At 41.1% G+C, this 25,388-nt stretch overlaps 1 protein-coding gene across 1 annotated transcript in view; it reads left to right on the forward strand.

The window, feature by feature from the left end:
- The window catches only part of LOC126428051 (transmembrane protein 161B), a 100,463-nt gene that overhangs the window by 29,104 nt on the left and 45,971 nt on the right, over positions 1 to 25,388 (forward strand). The window contains exons 4-6 of the mRNA XM_050089928.1: positions 5,675 to 5,788; positions 10,803 to 10,882; positions 15,452 to 15,670. Coding sequence (XP_049945885.1) covers positions 5,675 to 5,788; positions 10,803 to 10,882; positions 15,452 to 15,670 — 413 coding nt within the window. The remainder of the gene's footprint in view (positions 1 to 5,674; positions 5,789 to 10,802; positions 10,883 to 15,451; positions 15,671 to 25,388) is intronic.

Here is a 25,388-nt window from a genome sequence, read left to right on the forward strand (position 1 = left end):
TAACTTACATTTTTCCACATTTAAGGCTAGCTACCATTCATCACACCAACTGGAAATTTTGTCTAAGTTGTCTTGTATCTTCATACAGTCACTCAACTTCGACACCTTCCCATACACCACAGCATCATCAGCAATCAGCCACAGATTGCTGCCCATCCTGTCTGCCAAATCATTTGTATATATAGAGAACAACAGCAGTCCCTTCACATTTCCCCTCTGGCACTTATGACGATACCCTTGTTTCTGATGAACGCATGCCATTGAGGGTAACATGGTGGGTTCTATTATTTAAGAAGTCTTCAAGCCACTCGCATATCTGTGAACTTATTCCATTTGTTCGTATCTTCATTAAAAGCTTGCAATGGGGCACCACGTCAAATGCTTTCCGGAAATCTAGAAGTATGGAATCTGCCCGTTGCCCTTCATCCTTAGTTCACTGTATATCATGTGAGAAAAGGACAATCTGAGTTTTGCACAAGGAGTCCTTTCTAAAACCATGCTGATTTGTGGTCATAAGCTTCTCAGTCTCAAGAAAGTTTATTATATCTGAACTGAGAATAAGTTAAAGGATTCTGCAGCAAACAGAAGTTAGGGACAGCGGTTTGTAAGTTTGCATGTCTGCTTTTTTTTTTTTTTACCCTTCTTATATACTGGAGTCACCTGTGCTATTTTTCCAGTTGCTTGGGGCTTTGTGCTGGATGAGAGATTCATGATAAGTACAAGCTAGGTAAGAAGCCAATGCCATAGAGCACTCTTTGTAAAATCGAACTGGGATACCATCCGGACATGGTGACTTATTTACTTTCAAATCTTTCAGCTGTTTATCTATGTACAGGAGTCTGTCTGATGGTCAAATTATGGTATGTTTGTATAATTCTCCAGTGTGAATGATTTCTTGAACGTGATTGTCAGTCAGACCTGGAGTGGGGTAGTAGTTGTCAAAGTAAACACAATAACTCTTTGCAAGCATATCATGGGCTAACTCCAAAACAGTTCGAGAAGTTATTTTTCGTTCAGGATAAGGACTGCCATGATTTTGTTCTTAGCAGTGTAAACTACAGAAAAATTTGTAACAGCCTACTGATACAGTATCTTGACTGATAAGAGGAACCATGTAGTGGAGAAAGCATTAATTAATCTATATTACCAGCACCTAGAACCCAATACCAGTTGCCGTTTTCCAGTCTGGTGGATTCCAAGAGCAGCCAAAAATTTGATTTTCAGTATTTCACATAATTATTGCCAAATCCGAAAATAGTCTAATCACTAGGAGTTATAATCTTAAGTTAAAGGTTTAATAAAATAAGACCTGTATCACAGTTGCAGACTGAGGACAGCTGACGATACACAAATACGCAGACTTTTATTCGTCCGTTATTTGAGAATGACAGCAGTTAGCAATTTCCAGCCAACTTCACACAATTTCAAACCTACAAGGAACTTTTTTTCAGTGACGCCCCAACAAAATGATGAGAGGGAAAAGTGTATCACTTACTGTACTACTCAGTATGCATGGGTTGACAGGTGTGATACTGTTAGTTATGTAAGCCCATTCACCACAGCATCAAATGGGATGGGAAAAATCGGTTTTTAATTGTCCCAAGGCCAAAAACTGCATAAAATGCACCAATCACATCAGATTTTAATTGTCCTGAGGCCAAAAACCAAATAAAAAGCATCAATCAAAATCAAATCGGATTATTAATTTTCCTGTGACCGGCGCAAAACATGTTCAATGTGCTGTCCACTATTTTCTCCAAGTTGAAATTGAAAAACGGCATGTTCCACAACTGATCGATGTGTTTCCAGGGTCACGTTCAGAATGTGTTGCGCAGTGTGTGCATTCGATGCAGCTAAGTATGCAGTCGGAACACAGAACACATCATCTTTCAGATAGCCCTACAGCCAGAAGTCACACGGATTAAGGTCAGGTGGTTGGGACAGTCAGGCTGTAGGGAAATGGCGGCTGATAATTCCAGCATTTCCAAAAAGGCGCTTCAGCAGCTGCTTAACTGGATTTGCAATGTGCAGAGGTGTGCCATCTTGCATAAAAATGATCCCATCCATACTGTTGGAGAGCTGGAATGACGTGGTTGCGCAAAAGACACTCGGAGCACTTACCAGTGACGGTACAGGTAACAGGACCGGAAGCACCTGTCTCTTCGAAAAAATATGACCCTATGATAAATGATGGGGTGAACACGTACCACGTAGTGACCTTTTCAGGATTTAGTGGTAGTGGTTGATTTACATGTGAATTTTCTGTTGCCTATATTCAACAGGTCTGTGTATCGACATATCCTGTCAGATGGAAGTGAGCTTCGGCTGTCCTTCAAAATCTTCAGTGACCAGTCATTGTCCACTTGCAGGCAAGCAAGAAATTCTAAAGTGAATGTCTCTCTTGCTGGCAGGTAAGCAGGAAGCAACTTGTGCACATGGGTAATTTTGAATGGATAGCAAAGAAGGATGTTCCGTAGGATTTTACACACGTGCTCACGAGTATCTCCAATGTTCGGACAATTCTCCATGCACCAAATGTTTGCACTCCACCACTTGTTTTGACACAGTCAAGTGCTTATTGTAAAACAGTTAAGATCCTTAGATGCCAGGAAGGCATCTGGCCCAGACAGTATCCCCATAAGATTATATGTTGACTATGCTACAAATATAGCACCATTCTTATCCATCATCTATCAGAGATCATTGGAACAGCGGAAAGTTCCACAGGACTGGAAGAAGGCCCAGGTCATAGCAATCTATAAAAAGGGGGAGAAAATCGGATGCACATAATTACTAGCCAATTTCACTGACATTGATTTGTTGTAGAATCATGGAACGTATTTTGTGTTCAGACATAATGACCCATCTGCAGAAACCAGCACAATTTTAGGAAACAGCGGTCATGCGAGACACAGCTCCCAGGTTGATGCCATATTTCTTGACTTTCGAAAGGTGTTCGACTCAGTTCCGCACTGTTGCTTGCTCCAAGAAGTGTGCGCTTACGGTTCATCCGATGACATATGTGGTTGGATAGAAAGTTTTCTAACAGACAGAGAGCAGTATGTCGTCCTGAATGGGGTGACCTCAACAGAAAAAAGCGTGCCCCACGGCAGCATAATAGGTCCACTGCTTTTTACGATTTACATAAATGATCTGGTTGATGGTATCGACAGCGGCATTAGACTGTTTGCCGATGATACTGTAGTCTACAGGAAAGTAGTATCACATGAAATTTGTGAACAAACCAATGAGGATTTGCAGAAAATAAATATGTGGCAATGACTGACAATTATCTTTCAGTGTTAGTAATTGTAACCTACTGCGTATAACAAGGTGAAAATCACCATTAATGTAAAAGTACAAAATAAATACCCAGTCTTTGGAAGCGGTAACATCCGTCAAGTATGTGGGTGTGACTGTTCAAAATGATCTCGAATGGAATGATCAGATTACACAAGTAACGGGCAAGTCGAACTCTAGATTGCGGTTTATTGGTAGTTCATCCAGTCTTAGAGTATTGTTCGTCTGTATGGGACCCTTACCAATTGGGTCTGATTCAAGAGATTGAGAAGGTCCAAAGAAGATCGGCAAGATTCGTGACTGGTACATTTAGCCATTGCGAGAAAGTTACAAATCTCATAGATTGTTTAAAGTGGGACACACTGTCAGATAGACGACGCGCTAAACAGAAGGGGCTGCTCACTAAATTCCGAAATCCGATCTTCACTGAGGATGTAGAGCATATATTATTACCACCAACTCTCAAATCACGCAATGATCACCGTTCAAAGATAAGGGAAATTAGAGCTCATACTGAGGCGTTCAGTCGTTTTTCCCTCGCGTGATCTGTGAGTGGAACAGAGGGGAGGGGGAATGTGACTTTGGCGCAAATTGTGCCCTCTGCCACACACTGCTTGGTGGCTAGCAGAGTATATATGTAGATGTTTAAATCTCTGGGCATAACGTTGCAAAAGTGGAACGAGTATGTGAGAACTGTGGTACGGAAGGTGAATGGTCGACTTTGGTTTATTGGGAGAATTTTAGGAGAGAGTGGTTCACCTGTAAAGGCAACCTATTCTTGAGTACTGCTAGAGTGTTTGGGATCCGTTGCATTGAAGGAAGACATCGAAGCATTTCAGAGGTGGGCTGCTAGATTTGTTACCAGTAGGTTTGAACAAGACGTAAGTGTTGTGGAGATGCTTCGGAACTCAAATGGGAATCCCTGGAGGGAAGACGAGAAACTATCTTGAGAAAACTTAGAGAACCAGCGTTTGACGCTGACCGCTGAACGATTCTACTGGCGCCAACATACATAGCACATAAGGACCACGAAGATAAAATACAAGAAATTAGGACTCATATGGATGCATATAACAGTAGTTTTTCCCTTGCTCTATTTGTGAGTGGAACAGGAAAGGAAATGACTTGTTGTGGTTCCAGGTACCCTCTGCCATGCGACCTACAGTGGCTTGCTGTGTGTTTATGTGGAGATGTAGAAGTAAGGTAGAAAAGAGTGTAGGCTACTGTGAACTGTTCAGTGACAGGATTGTTCTTGTCAGAATCAGGAGCAAAACAATGCCAACAGCAATAGTTCAGGTATGGATTCAAATGTCACAAGCAGCAGACGAAGATGTTGGGAAATATGAGGGTATTGAACATGTAATTCAGCATGTAAGGGGAGATGATAATCCAATAATCATGTGGAATTTGAACATGTAATTCAGTATGTAAAGGGAGACGATAATCTAATAATCTTGTGAAATTTTAATGTGGTATTAGGAGAATGAATATAAGAAAGAGTTACAGAAGAATATAATCTTGGTAGTAGGAATGAGGGAGGGGAAAGACTAATTGAGTTGTACAATAAGTTTCAGCTAGTAATAGAACATACCGTTCAAAAATCGTGAAAGAAGGTATACTTGGGAAAGCTCCAAAGACATGGGAAGAGCCCAGTTGGATTACCTCATGGTCAGACAGAGTTTCCAAAATCAAGCTATTGGATTGTAAGGCATACCCAGGAGCAGTTGTAAACTTACATCACAATTTAATAATGGTGAAGAGTAGACTGAGGTTTAAGAGAATCATCCAGAAGAATCGGTGTGGAAAGAAGTGAGACGTGGAACTACTGAGGAATGATGAGGTGCATTTGAAGTTCTCTAAGGCTTAGAACTGTGACAATTGATACTGCAGTATGCAGAAGGAGTAGGTAACTGAAGGACAAGCTAACAGAGAAGCAAATATTTCCCAGAGCCAGATCATGTTGCCACAAGTGATAATGAAGGAGAAAGAGGTTTAATCAGTCACTGTTAGTTATTCATTTTGACAATGAACATATGCTTTTGTCCCTGTGCACCATCTGCAGGTGATATTTGATCTATGTAAATAGTTTCTGGTTTTTTATGCTTGTACCCTATTCATTATTCTTTTGTGAACAGATTATTTCACTTAATGGCTGGAAACTTCTGCGTACACACTCACTATGTTTTGATAAAATTCTCTCTCTCTCTCTCTCTCTCTCTCTCTCTCTCTCTCTCTCACACACACACACACACACACACACACACACACACACACACACACACACACAGAGAGAGAGAGAGAGAGAGAGAGAGAGAGAGAGAGAGAGAGAGTTAAAATTGTCTTAATTTGATAAATACACTTGCCTCTCTTGCAGCTAGAAACGGCAAAGGTGTCCTCATTGGACGTCATCCACCTGCGCTACTACAGTGAGTACCAGTGGTTTGTCGACTTCTCGCTGTACGCTGCTATTGTTTACATCTTGACGGAGGTGAGTGTGAAAGGTATGTGTGCATTTAAGGCGAGTGGCAATATGGCAGAAGTGCATCCTAGCTTGTTGAAGTATTCCTTGTAAGACTTTCAATAGTCTGCAAATGATGAGTTTTTCAAGAATAACTGCCCTTCCCCTGTATGTAGTAGTGTCCAGTTAGGAACATGCGTAGTACTTTCTGGATGTCATGCTAATGTTATTATATAGTGGAAATTTTGCTTAAGTTTATCCTTGTTGCAATGGAATTGTTTGAGGTCTGTGACTGTTTTACTAAGTTCACAAACTTACGTATTTTCTGCTTCACTCACATTCATTATTGAAGATAATATGGTAATGGCACTTGCATGTCACCATATGGGTTTTGCACATCAAACTATACTAAGTCACCAAAAATCGAAGGATACCTCCTAATATCGAGTTGGGCTTCCTTTAGCCCGGTGTAGTGCAGCAACTCAATGTGGCACGGACTCAACAAGTCACTGGCTGTCCCTCTCAGAAATATTGAGCCACACTGCCTTCTATAGCTGTCTGTAACTGCAAAAGTGTTGCCAGTACAGGATTTTTGTGCACGAACTGACTGTCAATTATGTCCCGTAAATGTTCAGTGGGATTCACATCGGGCAGTCTGTGTGGCCAAATCGTTCACTCAAATAGTCCAGAATGTCCTTTGAACCAGTTGTGAACAATTGTGGCCCGGTGACATGGCACATTGTCATCCGTAAAAATTCCATCGTTGTTTGGGAGCATGAAGTCCATGGATGAATGTCTGCAAATAGTCTCCAAATAGTCTCCAAGGAGCTGAACATAATCATTTCCAGTGAATGATTGGTTCAGTTGCACCAAAGAACCCAGTCCGTTCCATGCAAACATAGCCCACACAGTTATGGAGCCACAACAAGCTTGCACAGTGCCCTGTTGATGACCTGAGTCCATGGCTTCTTGGGGTCTGTGCCACACTTGTACCCTACCATCAGCTCCTATCAACTGGAATTGGGACTCATCTGACCAGGCCATGGGTTTCCAGTTGTTAAGGTTCAACCAATATGGCCGTGGGCTCGGGAGAGGCACCACAGGCAATATCATGCTGTTAGCAAGGGAATTCGTGTCAGTTGTCTGCAACCACAGCCCATTAATGCCAAATTGTGCCACACTGTCTTTACGGATACATTCGTTGTATGTCCCACATTGATTTCTGCGGTTATTTCACACAGTGTCGTTTGTCTATTAGCACTGACAACTCTATGCAAATGCTGCTGCTCTCAGTCGTTAGGTGAAGACCGTTGGCCACTGCGTCGTCTGTGGTGAGAGATAATGCTTGAAATTTGGTATTCTCGCCACACTTGTGACACTGTGGATCTCAGAATATTGAATTCCCCTAACAGTTCCTGAAATGAAATGTCCCGTATGTCAAACTCCAACTACCATTCTGAATTGAAAGTGCATTAATTCCTGTTGTGTGGTCATAATCGGGTCGGAAAACTTTTCACGTGATCACCCGAGCACAAATAACATCTCCGACAATGCACTGCCCTTTCCTGCCTTGTGTATGCAATACTGCCACCATCTGTATATGTGCGTCTCACTACACTGTGACTTTTGTCACTTCAGTGTATGTTATACACAGCTCTCATTAATGTTTTTGCTTTAAGTTTTCATTCAAGACTATACCCACAATTTCCTCAGGAATCTCTTCTGCATGACCTGTAACTTCTCCTTGCTGTAGTTTATCAGTGATAACACCAATTCCTGTCAGATCACCGAAGTTGAGCACTGTCGGGCTCGGCTAGCACTCGGATGAGTGGCTGTCCGGGTCTGCCTGACGCTTTAGACATGCGGGGTGCACTCGGCCCGTGTGAGTCCAATTGAGGAGCTACTCGATTGAGACTTAGTGGCTCTGATCACAAAGGCTGACAACAGCCGGGACAGTGGCGTGCCGACCACGTGCCCCTCCACATCCGCATTCAGTGACACCTGTCAGCTGAGGATGACACAGCAGTCAGTCAGCACCATTGGGCCTTCCAAGGCTTGTTTGTGTGGAGTTAAGCTTAGTTGCCTTGCCTATTTTGGTGTTCCAGATGATGTACAGGGTGGTCGATCTGAATTTTCAGATGAGATTATCTCAAAAACTCTACATTGGGTAAAAAAAAATAGTGGGTAAGACAAGTTCGTAAGCTCAAAGGGGGACATCAAATGACACTACACATGATCCCCAGCCCCCGCCCCCTTTGGTGGGGCGGGGGGCAACTTTTAAATCTTAAATGGAAACCCCCATTTTTTATCGCAGATTCGGATTCTCCATAAAAAGTAATCTAGTTTTGTCCGAAACACTTTTAAAACCATTGACAGATGTCGCTGAAATGGAGAAAAATTAAAGTTGGGGAAGAACTCCTATTTATTTCGAATGATCCGAGAAGGACACATCTAATCGATACAAAATGTGCACCAATTCTTTCATTGCGCCAAATTAAGCTATATTTTTCACAAAATGTATCCTACCCACCACAGTTTTTGATGGAGGAAGGCAGAATGGTATTAAAATCTCGTAAGGGAACTCTTCACAATTGCATTACTCATCCGACTGTGGCGCTACCGTGGCCGAACTGCGAACTGTGGCTCAGTATAAAGGTCGGGGCAATGCGATCAGACATCACTTTACTTTCAGATTGTAAACCGTAAACATCAACTGACGAAAGTAAATTATTCTTTAGCAAAACATGGCTCACTGTTCTCCTACAGAGATTGTCGATATGATGTTAATTTTAGGTGAATGCCATAACAATTATGCTGCAGCTGCGCAATTGTATGTGGATCGTTTCCCAAACAGACGACATCCAAGCAAAAACATTATTCGAAATTGCACTCAACGAGCTCAGAATGGATACGTGCACCATCCATCTCATCATCGCGAATACAATGAAAATGATGCTCGTACCCTTATCGTTCTCACTTGTGTTCAACTGGATCCCGAAATTAGTAGCTGTGTGATTCGGAGACAAATTGGAGTACCAAAATAAACTGTTTTGAGGCTTTTGAAGGCACATAAATATCATGCACATCATATCACACTGACACAAGCATTAACGCCAAAAGATGTGCAAATACTCATGCATTTCTGCCAATGGGCCTTGGAAATGATGAGAGGTGACAATGATTTTTTTTTTTTTTTAAGATACGTTTTGTTCGCCGATGAACCCACATTCAAAAACAATGGCAAATTAAATCATCATGATTGTCATTATTGGTCCCCTGTCAACCCACACTGGCACAGACCCATTGACAATCAACACAAATGGTCGTTAATGGTCTGGTGTGCAATTTTAAACGGTTACTTGATAGGACCATATTTTTTTGACCGAAATGTTACTGGGGAATCTTATTTACAACTTCTCCATAATGATTTGTTGGAGCTAATGGAAGATGTTGATTTAGAAACTAGGCTACAAATGTGGTTCCAACAGGTGGGAGCAGCTCCCTATTACGCTAAAAATGTGCGGTACGTTTTAAATTTACAGTACCCAGGTTGGTGGATAGGATGCAGAGGATCAATTCAGTGGCATCCGCGTTTACCAGACCTAACATCACCAGTTTTTTTTGTTTTTTTTTGTGGGGTTATTTAAAAAATATTGTTTATCAAAGACAGCCCACAACCCAAAACGATATGGAGCAACGCATTCAAAAAGCGTGTGCAGCCATACCGTGGGATGTGCTGCTCAAAACTGTGGACAACTTTCGCAGATGATTGACTTTATGCATTGAAGCAAATGGGGATAATTTTGAACAAATTCTTCATGGCTAATTTCATTAATTAAGCCTCCAAATTGTGAGAGGCAAGGGGACTCACAAATGAAGCACCCCATGGGAACATCATTCTACTATGTCCATATCGTCATTCCTGGGTAACGATAAAAGTTGGATACAGTTCATTTTGTACAAAAATAGCTTAATTTGGTGTAACGAAATAATTGGTGCTCATTTTGTATTGATTTGATGCATCTTTCTCAGATAATTCTAAATAAATCAGAGTTCTTCCCCAATTTTACTTTTTTCTCAATTTCAGCGCCATCTGTCAATGGTGTAAAAGAATGTTTCAGACAAAACTTGATTACTTTTTTATGGAGAATCCGAATCTGCAATAAAAAAATGTGTGTCCATTTAAGATTTAAAAGTTGCCCCCCATCCCACCCAAGGGGGGTCGAGGGCTGGAGGTCACGTGTAGTATCATTTGATGTCCCCCTTTGAGCTTTCGAACTTGTCTCGTACTATTTTTACCGAATGTATAGTTTTCAAGAGAATCTCGTCCGAAACTTCAGCTGGACCACCCTGTATATGTCACTGTACGCATTTTTTGCCAGTCTGTACTTGTCTGCTTTGTGAAATTCCATGGTACATCAAAGGTTTTTGATCCGTTTTTGTGTATAACCTCAGTTACTCAAACTTTTTGACTCTTTCAGTGTTTGTCATCTGAAGTCAAAGGAATTTTGGTGAAAGTTGGTCACTGGCCACGAATATGGTATTTTTTGTTTAATATTTTTTTTTATTTTTTTTTTTTGTTTTCTGGTAATCTTTTCTGAGAAGTCAATTCTTATGGCTGCTTTTTCTGGGCGTTATTATAATGTCACAAAGTCCAAGCTGTTAGCTTTAGGCCTTTCTGATTTTTCTCTGTAAGCAATTGGGCTTACTTAGTGACCGTCGGTGCCAGGCATTGTTATGCATATGATCACTATTAATAAAATGGAAATTATTAATGTCTTTTTGGGTATAGTTACATATCTTTTTTGATGATAATGACCCGTTCAGTAGTTGCAGCATGTGGGGTTAATTTTAAGCTTCTTAGTCAAGCAACATTTGCAGAAGCTGTAATTTAATTTGTCAGATATGTTTTACTGTACCACCACCTATACAACTTTGCTCCACTTTAGTTTCTACGAAGTATTCGGTTTTTTATGACTATTGCATGAAGTTCAGGTGATGTAAATCTATGTTTTAATCAGTATATTGCTTTCTTTGTCTACAGGTGTACAGTTACTACTTCCCGCTGAAGGATGAATTCAACCTGAGCATGGTGTGGTGCACGCTAGCTGTTGGATTCTCATTGTATCCTCTTCAAAAGTCACACAGAGAAAGAGAAAGAGGGAGCTTAAATAATAATTTAAACTGTGAGGTTTTTCCGATACTGAACAGTTTCAGTTTTTTGTTTGTTTTATTTTATTTCCTCTATTTTTGGTGTTCATTTATTTTGGTATTTTGAGCACACCAGTACTTATGTCTTTTTAGGGTTCTGTACTGCAGTCTGTAAAAACGGAACACTTATAGGATCACTTTGTTGTCCGTCTGTCTATCTGTTAAGACCCTTTTTTCTCAGGAATGGGTACGCGGATAAAGTTGAAACTTAAGTCTCAGACATGCAGTCCCTTGGCCGACTAATCTGTGAATGTTTGTTTCACATAAAACTTGAAGTGGTATATCTGTGTGCAGTAATCACTCCTGGATATCTGATCACTGGTAAATTCCAAAGCATGCGTTATGAGCAATAAAGTCATTTCTTGTCTGATGTTTGACCTTCACCATTCCGACCCAGTCAGCCAGAGTGGAGAATTGCTGGTTAGCATAATAATGGTTGCCTGCTTCCTGCAGTACTTTGTCACATTTATATTATTGAAATTAAAACATTCTCGAAATTTATGGAATCCGTGGGACCAATATCTTGCCAGTATTAATGTTGATAATGGGGCAAAATGATGAGATTTTAGATTCCCAAAATGGATAAAGTGCCTGTATACATCACTAAGTTTGTACGGAACCCTCAGTGTGTGAGTCCTACTCGCACCTGAGTTCTAAGATGCCACAAAATTGTAAAAACAAGGGACTTCATTATTGTCGAAGGTATTTCTAAACAGTATAGAGAAGAAACTGAGTCTCAGGAGCCAAGTTGATTGTTTTTCCCTCTAGAAGCAAAATGAAATAATGACTGAACGTGAAGAACTTGTACTCTAACCAGAGACTATCTTATCGAGTAGTACTTCGATAAAAACTAGCTGCAATGATGCACCGAGCCCAGATTGTGCAAATAATGATCGTGAGCAACTGCTGCAAGTTGAGTCAGAGTGGAAGTCACCCAGAATTCTGAAGCCAAAGAGACTGCATGACTTTGCAACTTATCAGTGTAAACAGTCATCCAACACCAAGCCTGGAAGAAGCAATGATGCCAGACCATGCTGAAAAATGGCTGGAAGCAATACAAGAAGAGTTGCAACTGCACAAAGAGAACCACACTTAATAGTCTGCTGTCTCACCTTCACATACGAAACCAATAAATGTGAAGTGGATGTTTAAAACAAAGAAAGATTTGAAAGACCACATTGTATCCTACAAAGCATGGCTAGCAATAAAAGCTTGTGCTCACAAGCAAGTCCTGGATTATGTTTGAAGATATGCGCCAGTTATAAGTCGTTAAGATATTTATGTGGTGTGGCTGCTAAACGTGATCTTGACGTTGATCATCTAGATGTTATCACGGTTTTTTATGTTTAAGTTCCAGAAGTAGACCCTGTTACAAAGACAGTGAAATACACAGATATTAAAAGACTAAGAAAGGCATTGTATGGATTAATGCAAGGTGATCAATGCTGGAACTTGAAATTAGGCAGAGCACTGTTGAATCTAAGCTTCAAGAAATCAACAGCTGACCATTGTGTCTGTTACAGAAATCAAGATTCAGACATTTTTATAGAAGCTGTGTATGTGGATGATATGCTAATTTTCAGTAACAGTTCACAAGAGAAAGAAGTTTTCAAAAACAGTATAACAGAAAAATGTAAGCCAAAAGATCTTGGTGAAGCTACAAATTGGTTATATGTCCTAATTACAAGGAATTGCAAAGAATGTTGTCTGTGCAACAATGGAAAATTCAGGATGGAATGTAACAATATTATGAAAAGGATAGTTGCTTCTCACAATATAACAGAGACCCACAGGAGATAAGGAAAGAAAAGGTACTTTTTTCAGTTTCGATAATAGAAGGTAATGTCAGCAGAAACTTTTAATTTTTTTTTCACAAACTCCGTGTTCTTTAAACCATACAGCAATGGACTCTGACTCCTTTATTTTGCGGTGATTCCCGGTTCTGACAACAAAAGGCACCATAGACGTGAAATACGACTGACCCGTGTCCTGGTTGAACACCTCATTCACTTGAAATATGTGATAAGCAGTCACATCTCTACTATTAAAACTCTCCAGACCTGCAACGGCTGTCACTGTATCACCAGGATACTGCACAATTGCAGCAGTGACCGAACGATTACCATGTTGAGGTGTATCTTTCTGTGTAAGTGCAAAATTCAGAACACACCCGCAAAACACCCACGGGCCTTGCTGAATCACTTGTGCTCCGGTGATACTAATTGTAGTAACCGCTTTATCATCAATGGCCTTATAGACAGTCGGGCAAAAATGCCTAAATCTCCTCCTATAGCGTGGCATCTCCGTCAGAAAATGGGATTTTGTCCAACAAGGCCATGCACGAATCCAAGCGCACGCGCGTGCTCACACACACACACACACACACACACACACACACACACACGTGCGCGCGCATGAGACTGCAGTCTCAGGCAACTGAAACCACAGTGCAAGCAGCAGCACCAGTGCATGATAGGAGTGGTGACTGGGTGGGGGTAAGGAGGAGGCTGTGGCAGGGAGGGGGAGGGATAGTATGGTGGGGGTGACGGACAGTGAAGTGCAGGGAGAGGTGGGGAGCGGGTGGGGGGGGGGGGGAGTGGCAGGAAAGGAGAGAAATAAAGACTGGGTGTGGTGGAAGAATGAAGGCTGTGTAGTGCTGCAATAACCTTTGTTAGTCACTGTCGTCGTCCATCTAGCCCTGTCCCTGTTCCCATTCCAGCACTACACAACTGCCATTCCACAACCACACTCAGTCTCATCATTTTTCTCCTTTTCCGCCACTTGGCCCCCTCCCCCTCCCTACCTCTTCCCTGCCCCCCCGTCTAACCTGCAGCACTTCACTGTCCGCCACCCCCACCATACTATCACTCCCCCCCTCCCCACCCCAGCCTCCTCCTTACCCCCACCCAGTTGCCACACCCATCATGCACTGGTGCTGCTGCGCACGGTGTACTTTCAGTTGCCTGAAACTGCAGTCGTGTGTGTGTGTGTGTGTGTGTGTGTGTGTGTGTGTGTGTGTGTGTGTGTGTCTATTGTTGAAGTAGGCCTTGATGGTAGAAAGCTATAATTGTGAGAGTCTTTTTGTTGCACCTATCTGCAACTGAGCATCTCCACTAAAAGGTGCGTGGCAACTTCCTCTCTTATAATAATGTTAAGTTCAAATTTGTGACGTTCTAAGGTCTGTGGTTCCTTGGTGGTGTAAAAAGAAAACTGAGGTTCCTTGTCATTGCAGTCAAAAGATATCTAGACCATTTGTGTCACATGTTTTGATACTTGGAAACCCACTCAAGAAATTCTGCTGTTGACCTAGAATTGTGAAATATGTGAGAAGCAAGGTTTTACAGTACAAGTACAGGGAAAAAAAATGTGTAAATTGTTAAATAGTAATTATATCACAAAAAATACCGTTTTACCATTAGCCCTTACATTGCGTTCATCATCTGTCAAACACATAATAGAAACAAATTATTGTGTGTAATACCAAACAGCAATAAGAAAAATTAAGTAATAATAAAGTTCAGTTTGAGAAGAGGCTAAAAGATTTATTGGTGGCCAACTCCTTCAATTCCATTGATGAATTTCTTACCAGAACTAATTGATGCATGTATGTTGTTATTAATACCACATAATGTGCAGTAATGGAATCATTGTAAATAAGTGCTGTAAAATGTTTTATTTTATTCAGTTTTTTATTTGATGATGCATGGCTACAGTAGCTTAAGAATTATCATATAAAACTAAGTGTATTGAACATTTAATGTTTGATGATAAGTTTTATACCCTTTTAAATGTAAATATGCTTAAGTTTTTTTGACTGGGCAATTTCATTTGGGATGTGGAGGTACGTTAACATATCAGTTCTTGTTTTGTAAATATTCATTGTGTACTCTTGTATTCTGACATGTTCCACATGCCAGAGGATCTCCTCACTGTGGATCATTGGGAATAAAAAGTACATCTAATCCAACCCAATCATAAAATATGAATTTAATAAAATATTATTTTTTTTACCTACTGAAACATGACTACAAATCATATTTTATGATTGGGTTAGATTAGATGTACTATATATAAGACCGCATCAAAATCTCTACAGTAGTTGCTCAGACTAGTCCAGACATACAACGTATATATAAACTGAAATCCCCTGCTCACTTCATGTTGTATGTCGGGACTAGTCTGAGCAACTACAGTAGAGATTTTGGTGCAGTCTTGGAGTTTCTAGGACCTATGTCCTCCCAGTACCGATATCGAAAAGAGGCATAAATTATAGAGATTCTCGATTCCTGGGACAGATAAACTATCTGTATACATAATTAAGTTTGTACGGAACACGGAACTCTCAATGCAGAATTTGGCCTCCCTCTTTTTTTAACTGTCTGTAAGTAAACCAGAGTGCAAATAGCAGTAGGGTGTGTGAGGTGAAGAGAGTTGAGGCTCATAGGCAGCACATATCTGGTGAGTACTTGACTCCGTATCCAGAAAGTTGCTCCTGTCACTGACCGCACACTACTTCCGCGGCGAGGAGTCGGTCGGGGAGAGGTCAACGGTTTTGGTTACGGCGCTGATCTACCTCCTGGTGGCGATGGCGGTGCTGATTGCGGATGAGCGCACGCTCGAGACGGGGCTGGACCGGGCGTATGCCAGCTTCAACCACAGTGCATCGCAGTTCCTGCAGGACCAGCACGGCCTCAAGTCCAGGTGAGTGAGCCTCATTTCTCGATTTTCTGCTCTACATCTGTATCTGGACTCCACAAACCACCATATAGAGTGTGGCAAATAGAACTTTTGGTACCAGCTTTATATGTCAGGTTCGTAATGGTGTGCCCATCATTTCATTAATGGTCATAGTTATTGTGATATTTGCTTGGAAGTAAGACACAGTGCAAAATCTGATAAAGCTTATAATGAAAAATAGAGGTCACTATGATTTTGTTTGGTGCATATCACATAATATGTTGCAGCATATGAAATTTAGCTTACATATTGAATTCTTCTTTAGACTCTGCTGGAGGTCTCGATTTGTCACCAATGTCGAGAAAATTGATCGAGGAAGCACACTCATTTGTGATCGCACCGTGCCAGCCGTAAAGCCAGAGTGAAATATCCACAACATTCCTCATAGACATTTTGAGATATTGAAATGAGATTTTGGCAAATAACAGCATGCAAAGTGGAGAGTATGTTGTGATATGATTATTATGCAAAACTTCATTCTTCTTCTTCTTCATGTGCCGTCTCCTCTAAGAAGGTTGGCTGTCATCATGGCAATTTCTGATCTTGATTTGGCTGATCTATGGAGTTCTGACGTTGAACAGTTGTACCAATTTTTTAAATTGTCAATCCAGGATGTCCGTCTTCTACCCCTCGTTCTCTTCCCACAAATTTTCCCTTCTAGTATTATTTGCAATATTTTGTAATTTACTCCCCTAATAACATGGCCTAAATATTGTAGCTTCCTTACTTTAATAGTTTTAATTAATTCTTTTTCCTTTCCCATTCTTCTTAGGACATCTTGATTAGTAATCCTCGACACCCAACTAATTCTAAGTATTCTTCTATATGCCCACATTTCAAAAGCTTCTAAACTGTTCATGTCCTTCTTTTTCAATGTCCACGCTTCCATTCCGTATAATAATTTTGAGAATACATAGCATCTTAGCAACCTCATTTTTGTGTTTAAACAAATGTCTCTCGAACAGAATGCATTTTTCATCTTATTAAAGATATTTCTGGCCTGTCCTATTCTCGATTTAATTTCTTCTGAGCTTTCAATCTCCTCATTTACAATTGTTCCGAGATATTTAAATTTACGTACTTGATCGACTCTTTCCCTATTGATTGTAAGATTTTCTTGTTGGTGTGTTTTAGATATCACCATGAACTTAGTCTTGCTTACGTTAAGAGTCAAGCCAAATTCTTCACTTTTTTCTGCGACTTTGTCAAGAAGTAATTGTAGATCTTTGAGGTTTCCAGCTAGTAGTGCAGTGTCATCAGCAAACCTAACATTGTTAATGTTTAGCCCATTCACTTTAATGCCAGCTATTTCATCTGATAGAGCTGCCTGGATTATGTCTTCTGAATACATATTAAACAATAAGGGTGAGAGAACGCAACCTTGTCTCACACCCCTCTTTATTTCTATATCATTCGATAACTCATTTTCTACCTTCACAGTTGTGGTTTGATTGTAGTAGAGGTTATATATAATGCGGATGTCTTTCTTATCAAGTGTTTTCTTTTCTAACAATTCTATGAGATGATCATGACGAACTTTGTCAAATGCTTTATTATAATCCAGGAAGCACACATATAGTGGCTGGTTAACCTCCATACATCGTTGCGCTAATATGTTAAAAGCAAACAATGCTTCTCTTGTACCGAGGGAACTTCTAAAACCGAATTGTGTTTCACTTATACCTTCTTCTACTTTTTTGTATATTCGTTGGTGTATAACTTTTAGAAATATCTTTAAGGTGTGACTCATTAAGCTTATTGTACGGTGATCATTACAAGTTTTGGCATTAGCCTTTTTGGGTAATGTAACAAAGGTAGATGTCAACCAATCCCTAGGAATAATTCCCGAATTATAAATATCATTAAACAATTGTACAAATATATCTATATGGTCTATTCCTATGAGTTTCAGGATGTCATTTGGTATCTTATCCGGTCCAGGGGCTTTTCCTGTCTTTGATTTGTTGATAACATGTAATATTTCTTCTTTCGATATGCTTGGTCCTCGTTCTCCGATCATGTTATCATAAAATTTTTGATCTTTTCTTGTATCTTCAAATAGTTCTTTGACATATTCTGTCCACCTGTCCAGTTTACCTTTAACATCAGGAATTATTTTGCCATTTTTATCTAACAATAAACTTGTACTTTTCTTTTTATTAAGTCCAGCTAAATCTTTAACTTTTTTGTGTAAGTTGAAACTATCATGTTTCAACTTACATTATCTACCATGTTATTCCACTAGCTACCGACTTTTTCTATGAAAGAATGTAATTTTTAAAGTCCATCAATAGTTGGTGGAACGAGAAATGCTACGGGTTTTGGAACAACATAAGTGAAGGCATTGCACATTTATTTTGAACGGAGTATGTGCTTTTTCATAAGCTATTGACCTTTCTTTTGATCAGTTCCTCACTTGGTATACGTAATAAACTAATTTTTCAGAATTCTTTTGCAACTGCGTCTGCACAACATGTTAGTGAGCTGCTGTGTTTTGGCAAAAGAAACAAATTTTAACGTGGCAACCAAAGAAATGTGTAGGTTTTACTCAAAATTTATCACTCGTAATGCTTCTCTGAAAGTTACAAATGGTTTACAAGCCAAGCAAAAATAAATCGCTGCTTTTCCAATGAAATTCTTTTCATATACTAACCGAAGCAAAGTTGATGACAGATCTTTTTGAATGACCACCTAACAAATGGGGGTGTGGAGGGCCCCCACTTCATATTTATAGAAAATGTGAATGTAGACTTCTGTGTAGAATAGCACTTCCCCTCCAGTGCTCGGCATTTCCCCTACAGCGTCTGCCAGTAACCCCCACCATTACCGCCCTCCCCACGTGTGCCCTGCCATCTGTGCATCTAGCAGCCACAGAATTCTGCGTGCATTATACGTCTGCACGTGTACTCTGCAAACCACCCTACAGTGCATAGTGGAGGGTGCCTCGAACTGCTAGTAGTCATTTGCTTTCCTGTTCCTCTCACAAACAGAGCGAGGGGGGGGAAACTGCCGATAGGCCTCTGCGTGAGCCCTATTTCCTCTCCTCTTATTTTCAAGGTCCTCATACAAAATGGGTGTCGGCAGCAGTAGGGTCGATCTGCAGTCGGCCTCAAATGCCAGTTCACTAAATTTCCACAATAGCACATCACAAAAAGAGCATCGTCTTTCCTCAGGAGATTCTCACCGGAGTTCACAAAGCATCTCCGTAATACGTGCATGTTGATGGTACCTAGCACCCCTCCTCCGAATTGCTTCAGTGTCTTCCTTTAATCTGACCTGGCACTGATCCCAAACACTCGAGAATGGGTAACACCAATGTTCTGTACGTCGTCGTCTTTATAGATGAGCTACACTTCCCCAAAATTCTCCCAATAAAACAAAGTTGAGCTCTCACCTTCCCAACTGTCTCAAGCAGCACATTGCTAATGCTGTTTTCGAACATTACCAAATTATTTTCTCGATTCGTCTGCATTAACTAACATCTTTCTACATTCAGAGCTAACTGCCATTCATCACACCAACTAGAAATTCTGCCTAAGCCATTTCGTGTCCTCGTACAGTCACTCAACTTCGCCACCTTACTGTACACGACAGCTCCACTAGCAAACGGATGTAAATTACTGTTCAACCTGTCTCTCAGATCACTTATTTGTGTAGCGAAGAAGAGCGGTCCTGTCACACTTCCCTGGGGCACTCCTGATGATGGACTTGTCTGTGATGAACACTCCCCATTGAGGTTAACATACTGGTGTGTGTTACTTGAGAAGTCTTTGAGCCAATCGCGTATCTTACAACCTGTTCCGTGTGGGTCAGACCGTCATCAGTCTGCGGTGGAGCACCGTGTCAAATGCTTTCCAGAAATAGAGGAATATGAAATCTGCCTATTGCCTTCTATCCGCTGTTTGTAGGATATCGTGTGAGAAAAGGGTGAGCAGAGTTTTGCATAAGCGATGACAACGCCTTCTGAGGTAAGAAAGCTAACCGTCCACAGTGAGGGTAGACACTTGCTACAAAACATACTTCCCTTCATTACTCCTCTCTGTTGCGGCACTTGCTTGACCTGCACACTGCAACCCCTTTTAAAATCAATGAAGTTAAAATGTTTGCACTATACTTACTGTTCATAAATTGCTTGATTCCTGCACTCCTTACTTCTGAACTGGCAGAAATTGGAAGACTTCAGACTATAATGCTTTGTGTCTGATCACAGCCACTAATAGTAGTAGTAGTAACAATAATAATAATAATTACGGATACAATAAGGAAAAGAAGAATGCAGTTCTATGGACATATCCACAGGATGAATGAAAACGGAATTTCAAAGCGAATTCTTAAAGTCATCAACTCAGGCAGGGGAAAAACAAAATGGATAAAAGAAGTTGAAGAGGACCTCAGACAAGCACACATAACAGTAAACAATGCAGAAAATAGAACTGAATTCAGGAACATCATCAAAAAACATAAATTTGACACCACAACACAGAAGAGACCAGGATGCAAATGGACAGCGGAGCGAAAGAAACAACACAGTGAACACATGAAGAAAATTTGGGCTGAGAAGAAACATAAACAATCATCATAAAGGAATTGAAGTTCAAACGCTCTCGTAAATGGGAATAATCGAAAATAATAATAATAATAATAATGTGTACAGCACTATAGTAGCCCTTACGTAGTTACTGCTGTGTCATGCTGTCAATTAATCCATTTACCTGTTTCGAAGTGAGTAATGAAGCAATTTCTGGACTACCACATATACTATTTACAACTTGAAGAAGACATTTTCTTGAGATATTTAGTATTTGTTAGTATATATCTCAGTTTTATCATAATCAATGTACAGGACAGAGCACAACATACATATGTAGTGGGTGGATTATATGTGGAAACTGTAACCTCCACCGCATTAATGCTGCTAATAGAGAAAAAGTAATTATTGATAACTTATATAAATCAGTATTAGCATCTTACAAAATTGTGATAGTAGTAAAGATCCTTTGAAAATAATTTAGTTTTATGACTGAAACAGGATTGAATCATTTAGTTTTTACCCCTCAGAAAATTTCATTTTAGCCCTCAGGCGTAAGTACACCAGATGAACCGTCTTATCACCTGTAATTTATCAGTTTTTTGTTGTTGTAGTCATTTCATTAAATAAAATAACTGAGCAAAAGGATCCTGACACCTATTAGTGGATGTTAGTATTGGGTGTGTCTGCTGTTTGGCTCTATGGTGGCTTGAACCCTGCAGGGGACACTCTTAATGACGTGTCTGAATGTCTGTAGATGAACAGTAGCCAGTTCTTCTGGCAATAGCTGAAAGCGGGTAAGGTAGTGATGCTGGACGCTGGGGTCTCGAGTGAAGTTGACATTGTAACTTGCCCCTTAGGTGTAGCCGTGCAGTCTGAGGCGCCTTGTCACGTTTCACGTGGCTTCCCCCCACCCCGTCAGAGGTTTGAGTCGTGTGTGTGTATGTGTGTGTGTGTGTGTGTGTGTGTGTGTGTGTGTGTGTGTGTGTCATCCGTAGCATAAGTTAGTTTAAGATTACATTGTGTGTAAACGTAGGGACTGATGACCTCAGCAGTTTGGTCCCATAGTCCTTACCAAAAATTTCCAATATTGTTCCATTTGATTAAAGTTAGGACTCTGAGCATACTACTGTCTTCCAGGACAGTTATTGTCCACAAACTATTGCTTCACAGGTGTTATTCTTTGACTGAGTGCAATTTCATACTGGACCAATCGATCATTGTCTCAGAACTGTTCCTCTACTTCGTACGTAAATTGAAGGGGGGAGGGAAGAAAGGAAAGGAATGGGAAGAGGGGGGATCACTGCTGTCAGCTGCATCAGGACTTCACGTGGAATCAGCAGCAATGAGTGAAAATGTGTACCAGACTGGGATTTGAACCCGGGATCTCCTTCTTACTAGGCAGGTGCGTTAACCACTGCACCATCCAGGACACGCCGTTATCGCAACTGCACGGACTACCTCGGCACGCCTCACCGTCGATTCACACTGCCGTCGGGCGCCACTTACCCACAGTCCCTGTCCATTTCCTCTCTGCTCACTCTTCGAGACTCCCGCGGGAGGTCGGATGTATTTGTGCATCCACACTGAAGGTGGGTCCACTGCCCAACTTGGCTAATTAATTACATGAATGTCTGAAAGGGCAGACACCATGCATTCATATAATTGATTAACCTAGCTGGGCAATGGAGCCACCTTCTTCAGTGCGGATGCACAAATGCATCCGACCTCCTGTTGGAATCTCAGAGTAGCATACACGGAGTAAGTGGATAGGGACTACGAATAGGTGGCACTCGACGGGAGTGTGAATCGCCTGTGAGGCGTGCTGAGGTAGTCCGTGCAATTGCGATAACGCCGTGTCCTGGATGGTGCAGTGGTTAACACACCTGCCTAGTAAGAAGGAGATCCCGGGTTCAGATCCCAGTCTGGTACACATTTTCACTCGTTGCTGCTGATTCCAAGTGAAGTCCTGATTCAGCTGACAGCAGTGATCCCCTATCTTTCCTTTCCTTTCTTCCCTTCCCCCCTTCAATTTATGTACGAAGTAGAGGAACAGTTCGGAGACGATGATCAATTGGTCCAGTATGAATTGCGATAATGCCGTGTCCTGGATGGTACAGTGGTTAATGCACCTGCCTAGTAAGCAGGAGATCCCGGGTTCCAATCCTGGTACAGTACAAATTTTCACTCGTTACTGCTGGGGCCGCATAATGTCCTGATTCAGCTGACAGAGTGACTCCCTCTTTTTCCTTTCCTTTCCTCCCCACTCTCCTTCAATTTGTATATAATGTATTGCAGCTGCGGGTTCTGCAAGCTGTCTGTTCTTTCGGACATGTCCAAAAGAACGGCCACCGCACATTCCTATAAACGTTCCTCTACTGTACGCAATTCACAGTGCAGTATACTGTGTTCGTATCCTTCTGCATTTAACGTTCCCTTACACTCAGTAAGGAGACTACCGTATTTACTCGAATTTAAGCCACACTCGAATCTAAGCTGCACCTGAAAAATGAGACTCGAAATCAAAAAGAGGAAAAAAAATTTTCCCGGATCTAAGCCGCACCTGAAATCTGAGACTCGAAATTCGAGGGGTGAGAAAAGTTTAGGCCGCACCTCCAAATCGAAACAAAGTTGGTCCATTGTAATATGAGACACAATTTAGGTCGAATGCATGACGATACAGCTATAGTAGTTTGGTTCAAGTCGCAGGCTTAGCAGTTGAGCTTTACTAGGTAGCCGTTTCTATGCATCAGGTGCTCCGTCCGTATTTATACGGGTACCCTTCCTTTTTCACGTGATTCGTCCTGTTTGAATTGATTGCTTATTTTTCTTTGATCTGATAAGTGCCGTTCTCTTTGTTATAGGTGTTTACGTCACTCAACGCTGGAAATGCATTACTGTACTGTGTTGTGCATTGTTTGTCACATTCTGTTAATGAGTGTTTACGACCTGTCGCCGCTCGCGGCATGGCTTGCTTTTGTGCACACTACCGCTGCTTATAATTTTTTTAAAAGAAAGAGAGAGAGAGAGAGAGAGAGAGAGAGAGAGAGAGAGAGGAATCGGCTCATTAGCGAAACAATGGCAAGAGACTGCTATTTGTTGTTACTTACACTGCTGCTTTCTTTGATAATGATCAACAAGAACCAAATAATAGACTGCGTGTGATAGAAGATGTTCTGAACGAGAGTTTAGTGAAAATTTTTCTCAGTTTGAAAATCTTTGCAGACACCTCTTTAGTACATAACATTCTGCACAGAAATTAGTCATCTTAGATTTAAAAATCTAGTCAATTGCAATGCTTCATTTCTGACTGTATCACTATTAGGCATAAGAATAATATTAATACAAACATGACATGATATGTATATTCTTCCGCGTTTGCTGTTGTCTCACTCTAGTTTCGTAGTTTATTAGGCAGACAGGATTTATATGAGATAGCAGCAAACACGAAAGAATACATGGCAAAATGTTTATATTCGTATTATTATTATGGTAAGAGAATACTGCATGTGATTCACAATTCGTAAAAGATCCTATTAGCAACCATCTCTTCTCACAGGTAGGAAAAAATTCAGGATGCAGAGTTGGCCATACTGACAAACATCCCAAACAGTCTTGCCAGTCGGATTTTCGTAGTACATTGAAATGCTGCTACATTCGAAGATGAACAATACGGAATTTGTATTTACTTTGTTGGATAATGTACGAAAATGCAGTGGTCGAAACTCGGGGTGGAGAAAAAAAAGCTCGTCTTCCACCTTTTTTTTAATTTATTTACTGACACAGAGGTTTTGGTGCGAGTATTTATATTTGTGCCTGCGAAGCACTACATATATTCGACGACGGAAGTTAGTTGTGGCGGCACCTACCAACATTTTTTCAGAACTTCCACTTTGCACTCGATTCTAAGCCACAGGCGGTTTTTTGGATTAGAAAAACCGGAAAAAAAGTGCGGCTTAGATTCGAGTAAATACGGTACGCCCAAACCACAAAAAACACCCCAATACTGTAGCACTACTGTCTCTGTACATCACTGTGCACACGCGCGCAGTAATTATTCTAACCTTATCCTCACGACCCGTATGTGAGCGATATGTAGGGGGTTGTAGTATATCCCTAGAGTAATTATTTAAAGCTGGTTCTTGAAATTTTGATAATAGTCTTTCTCAGAATAGTTTACATCTGTCTTCCAAAGTGCCAGTTCAGTTCGTTCAGTCTCTGTAACACTCTCCCACAGATTAAACAAACCTGTGACCATTCGTGTTGTCCTTCTCTGTATATGTTAAATATCCCTTTTACTCCCATCAAGTACAGGTCCCACACACTTGAGCATTATTTTAGAACCAGTCGCAGGAGTTATTTGTAAGCAATCTCTTTTGTAGATTTATGGCCACGTTCCCAGTATCCTACCAATAAACTGAAGTCTGTCACCTGCTTTACTCACAACTAAACCTGTGTAATCATTCCATTTCATATCCCCACAAAGTTTTACACCGAGGTATTTGTATGAGTTGGTCACTTCCAACAGTAACTCATTCATATTATAGCTGTAGGATATTACATTTTTTCGTTTTGTGAAGTGCAGGATTTTACATTTCTGGACATTTAGAACAAGTTGCCAATCTCTGCACCACATTGAAATCTTATAAAGATCTGGGAGAATATTTATGCAGCTCCTCTCGGATAGTACTTCATTATAGGTAACTGCATATATATTAAACTGCTGCAATATAGATTCCGTACAGGAAATGGCAACGTGCCCGAGGCATCTGGTGGTCTCCCGTGTGTCGTCACCATGCAATGCTGACAGAGGACAGTGTTGACCTGCAGTGGCTCGTAATGCTGACTGCCTCTGCCAGCTGTGACTTCAGGTCTGGGCAGTCACGGCTAGCTACAGCCACTCGTGTCGTGACACAGTTTGCGCACCCTGCACTGTCCAGTAGGCAGCAGGCAGGTGGCGTAGTGGCAGTGACCCATGGCCTCGCATCAGTGGGCAGCAAGCTGCTTCCTGTGGCAGTTGCTTGCCCAGTGTGGTGGCTGCGGCCACTGGTCACACGGTTTCAGGATGGATTGCCCTAGTGCAGAGTCAAACTGTGCTCGACAAAAAGCTTTCCAGGTATTGCCCGAATATCACAGCCTCTTAGTGTAGAGCAG

Source organism: Schistocerca serialis, chromosome 12, assembly GCF_023864345.2.
Source record: "Schistocerca serialis cubense isolate TAMUIC-IGC-003099 chromosome 12, iqSchSeri2.2, whole genome shotgun sequence".
Classification (NCBI taxonomy): domain Eukaryota; kingdom Metazoa; phylum Arthropoda; class Insecta; order Orthoptera; family Acrididae; genus Schistocerca; species Schistocerca serialis.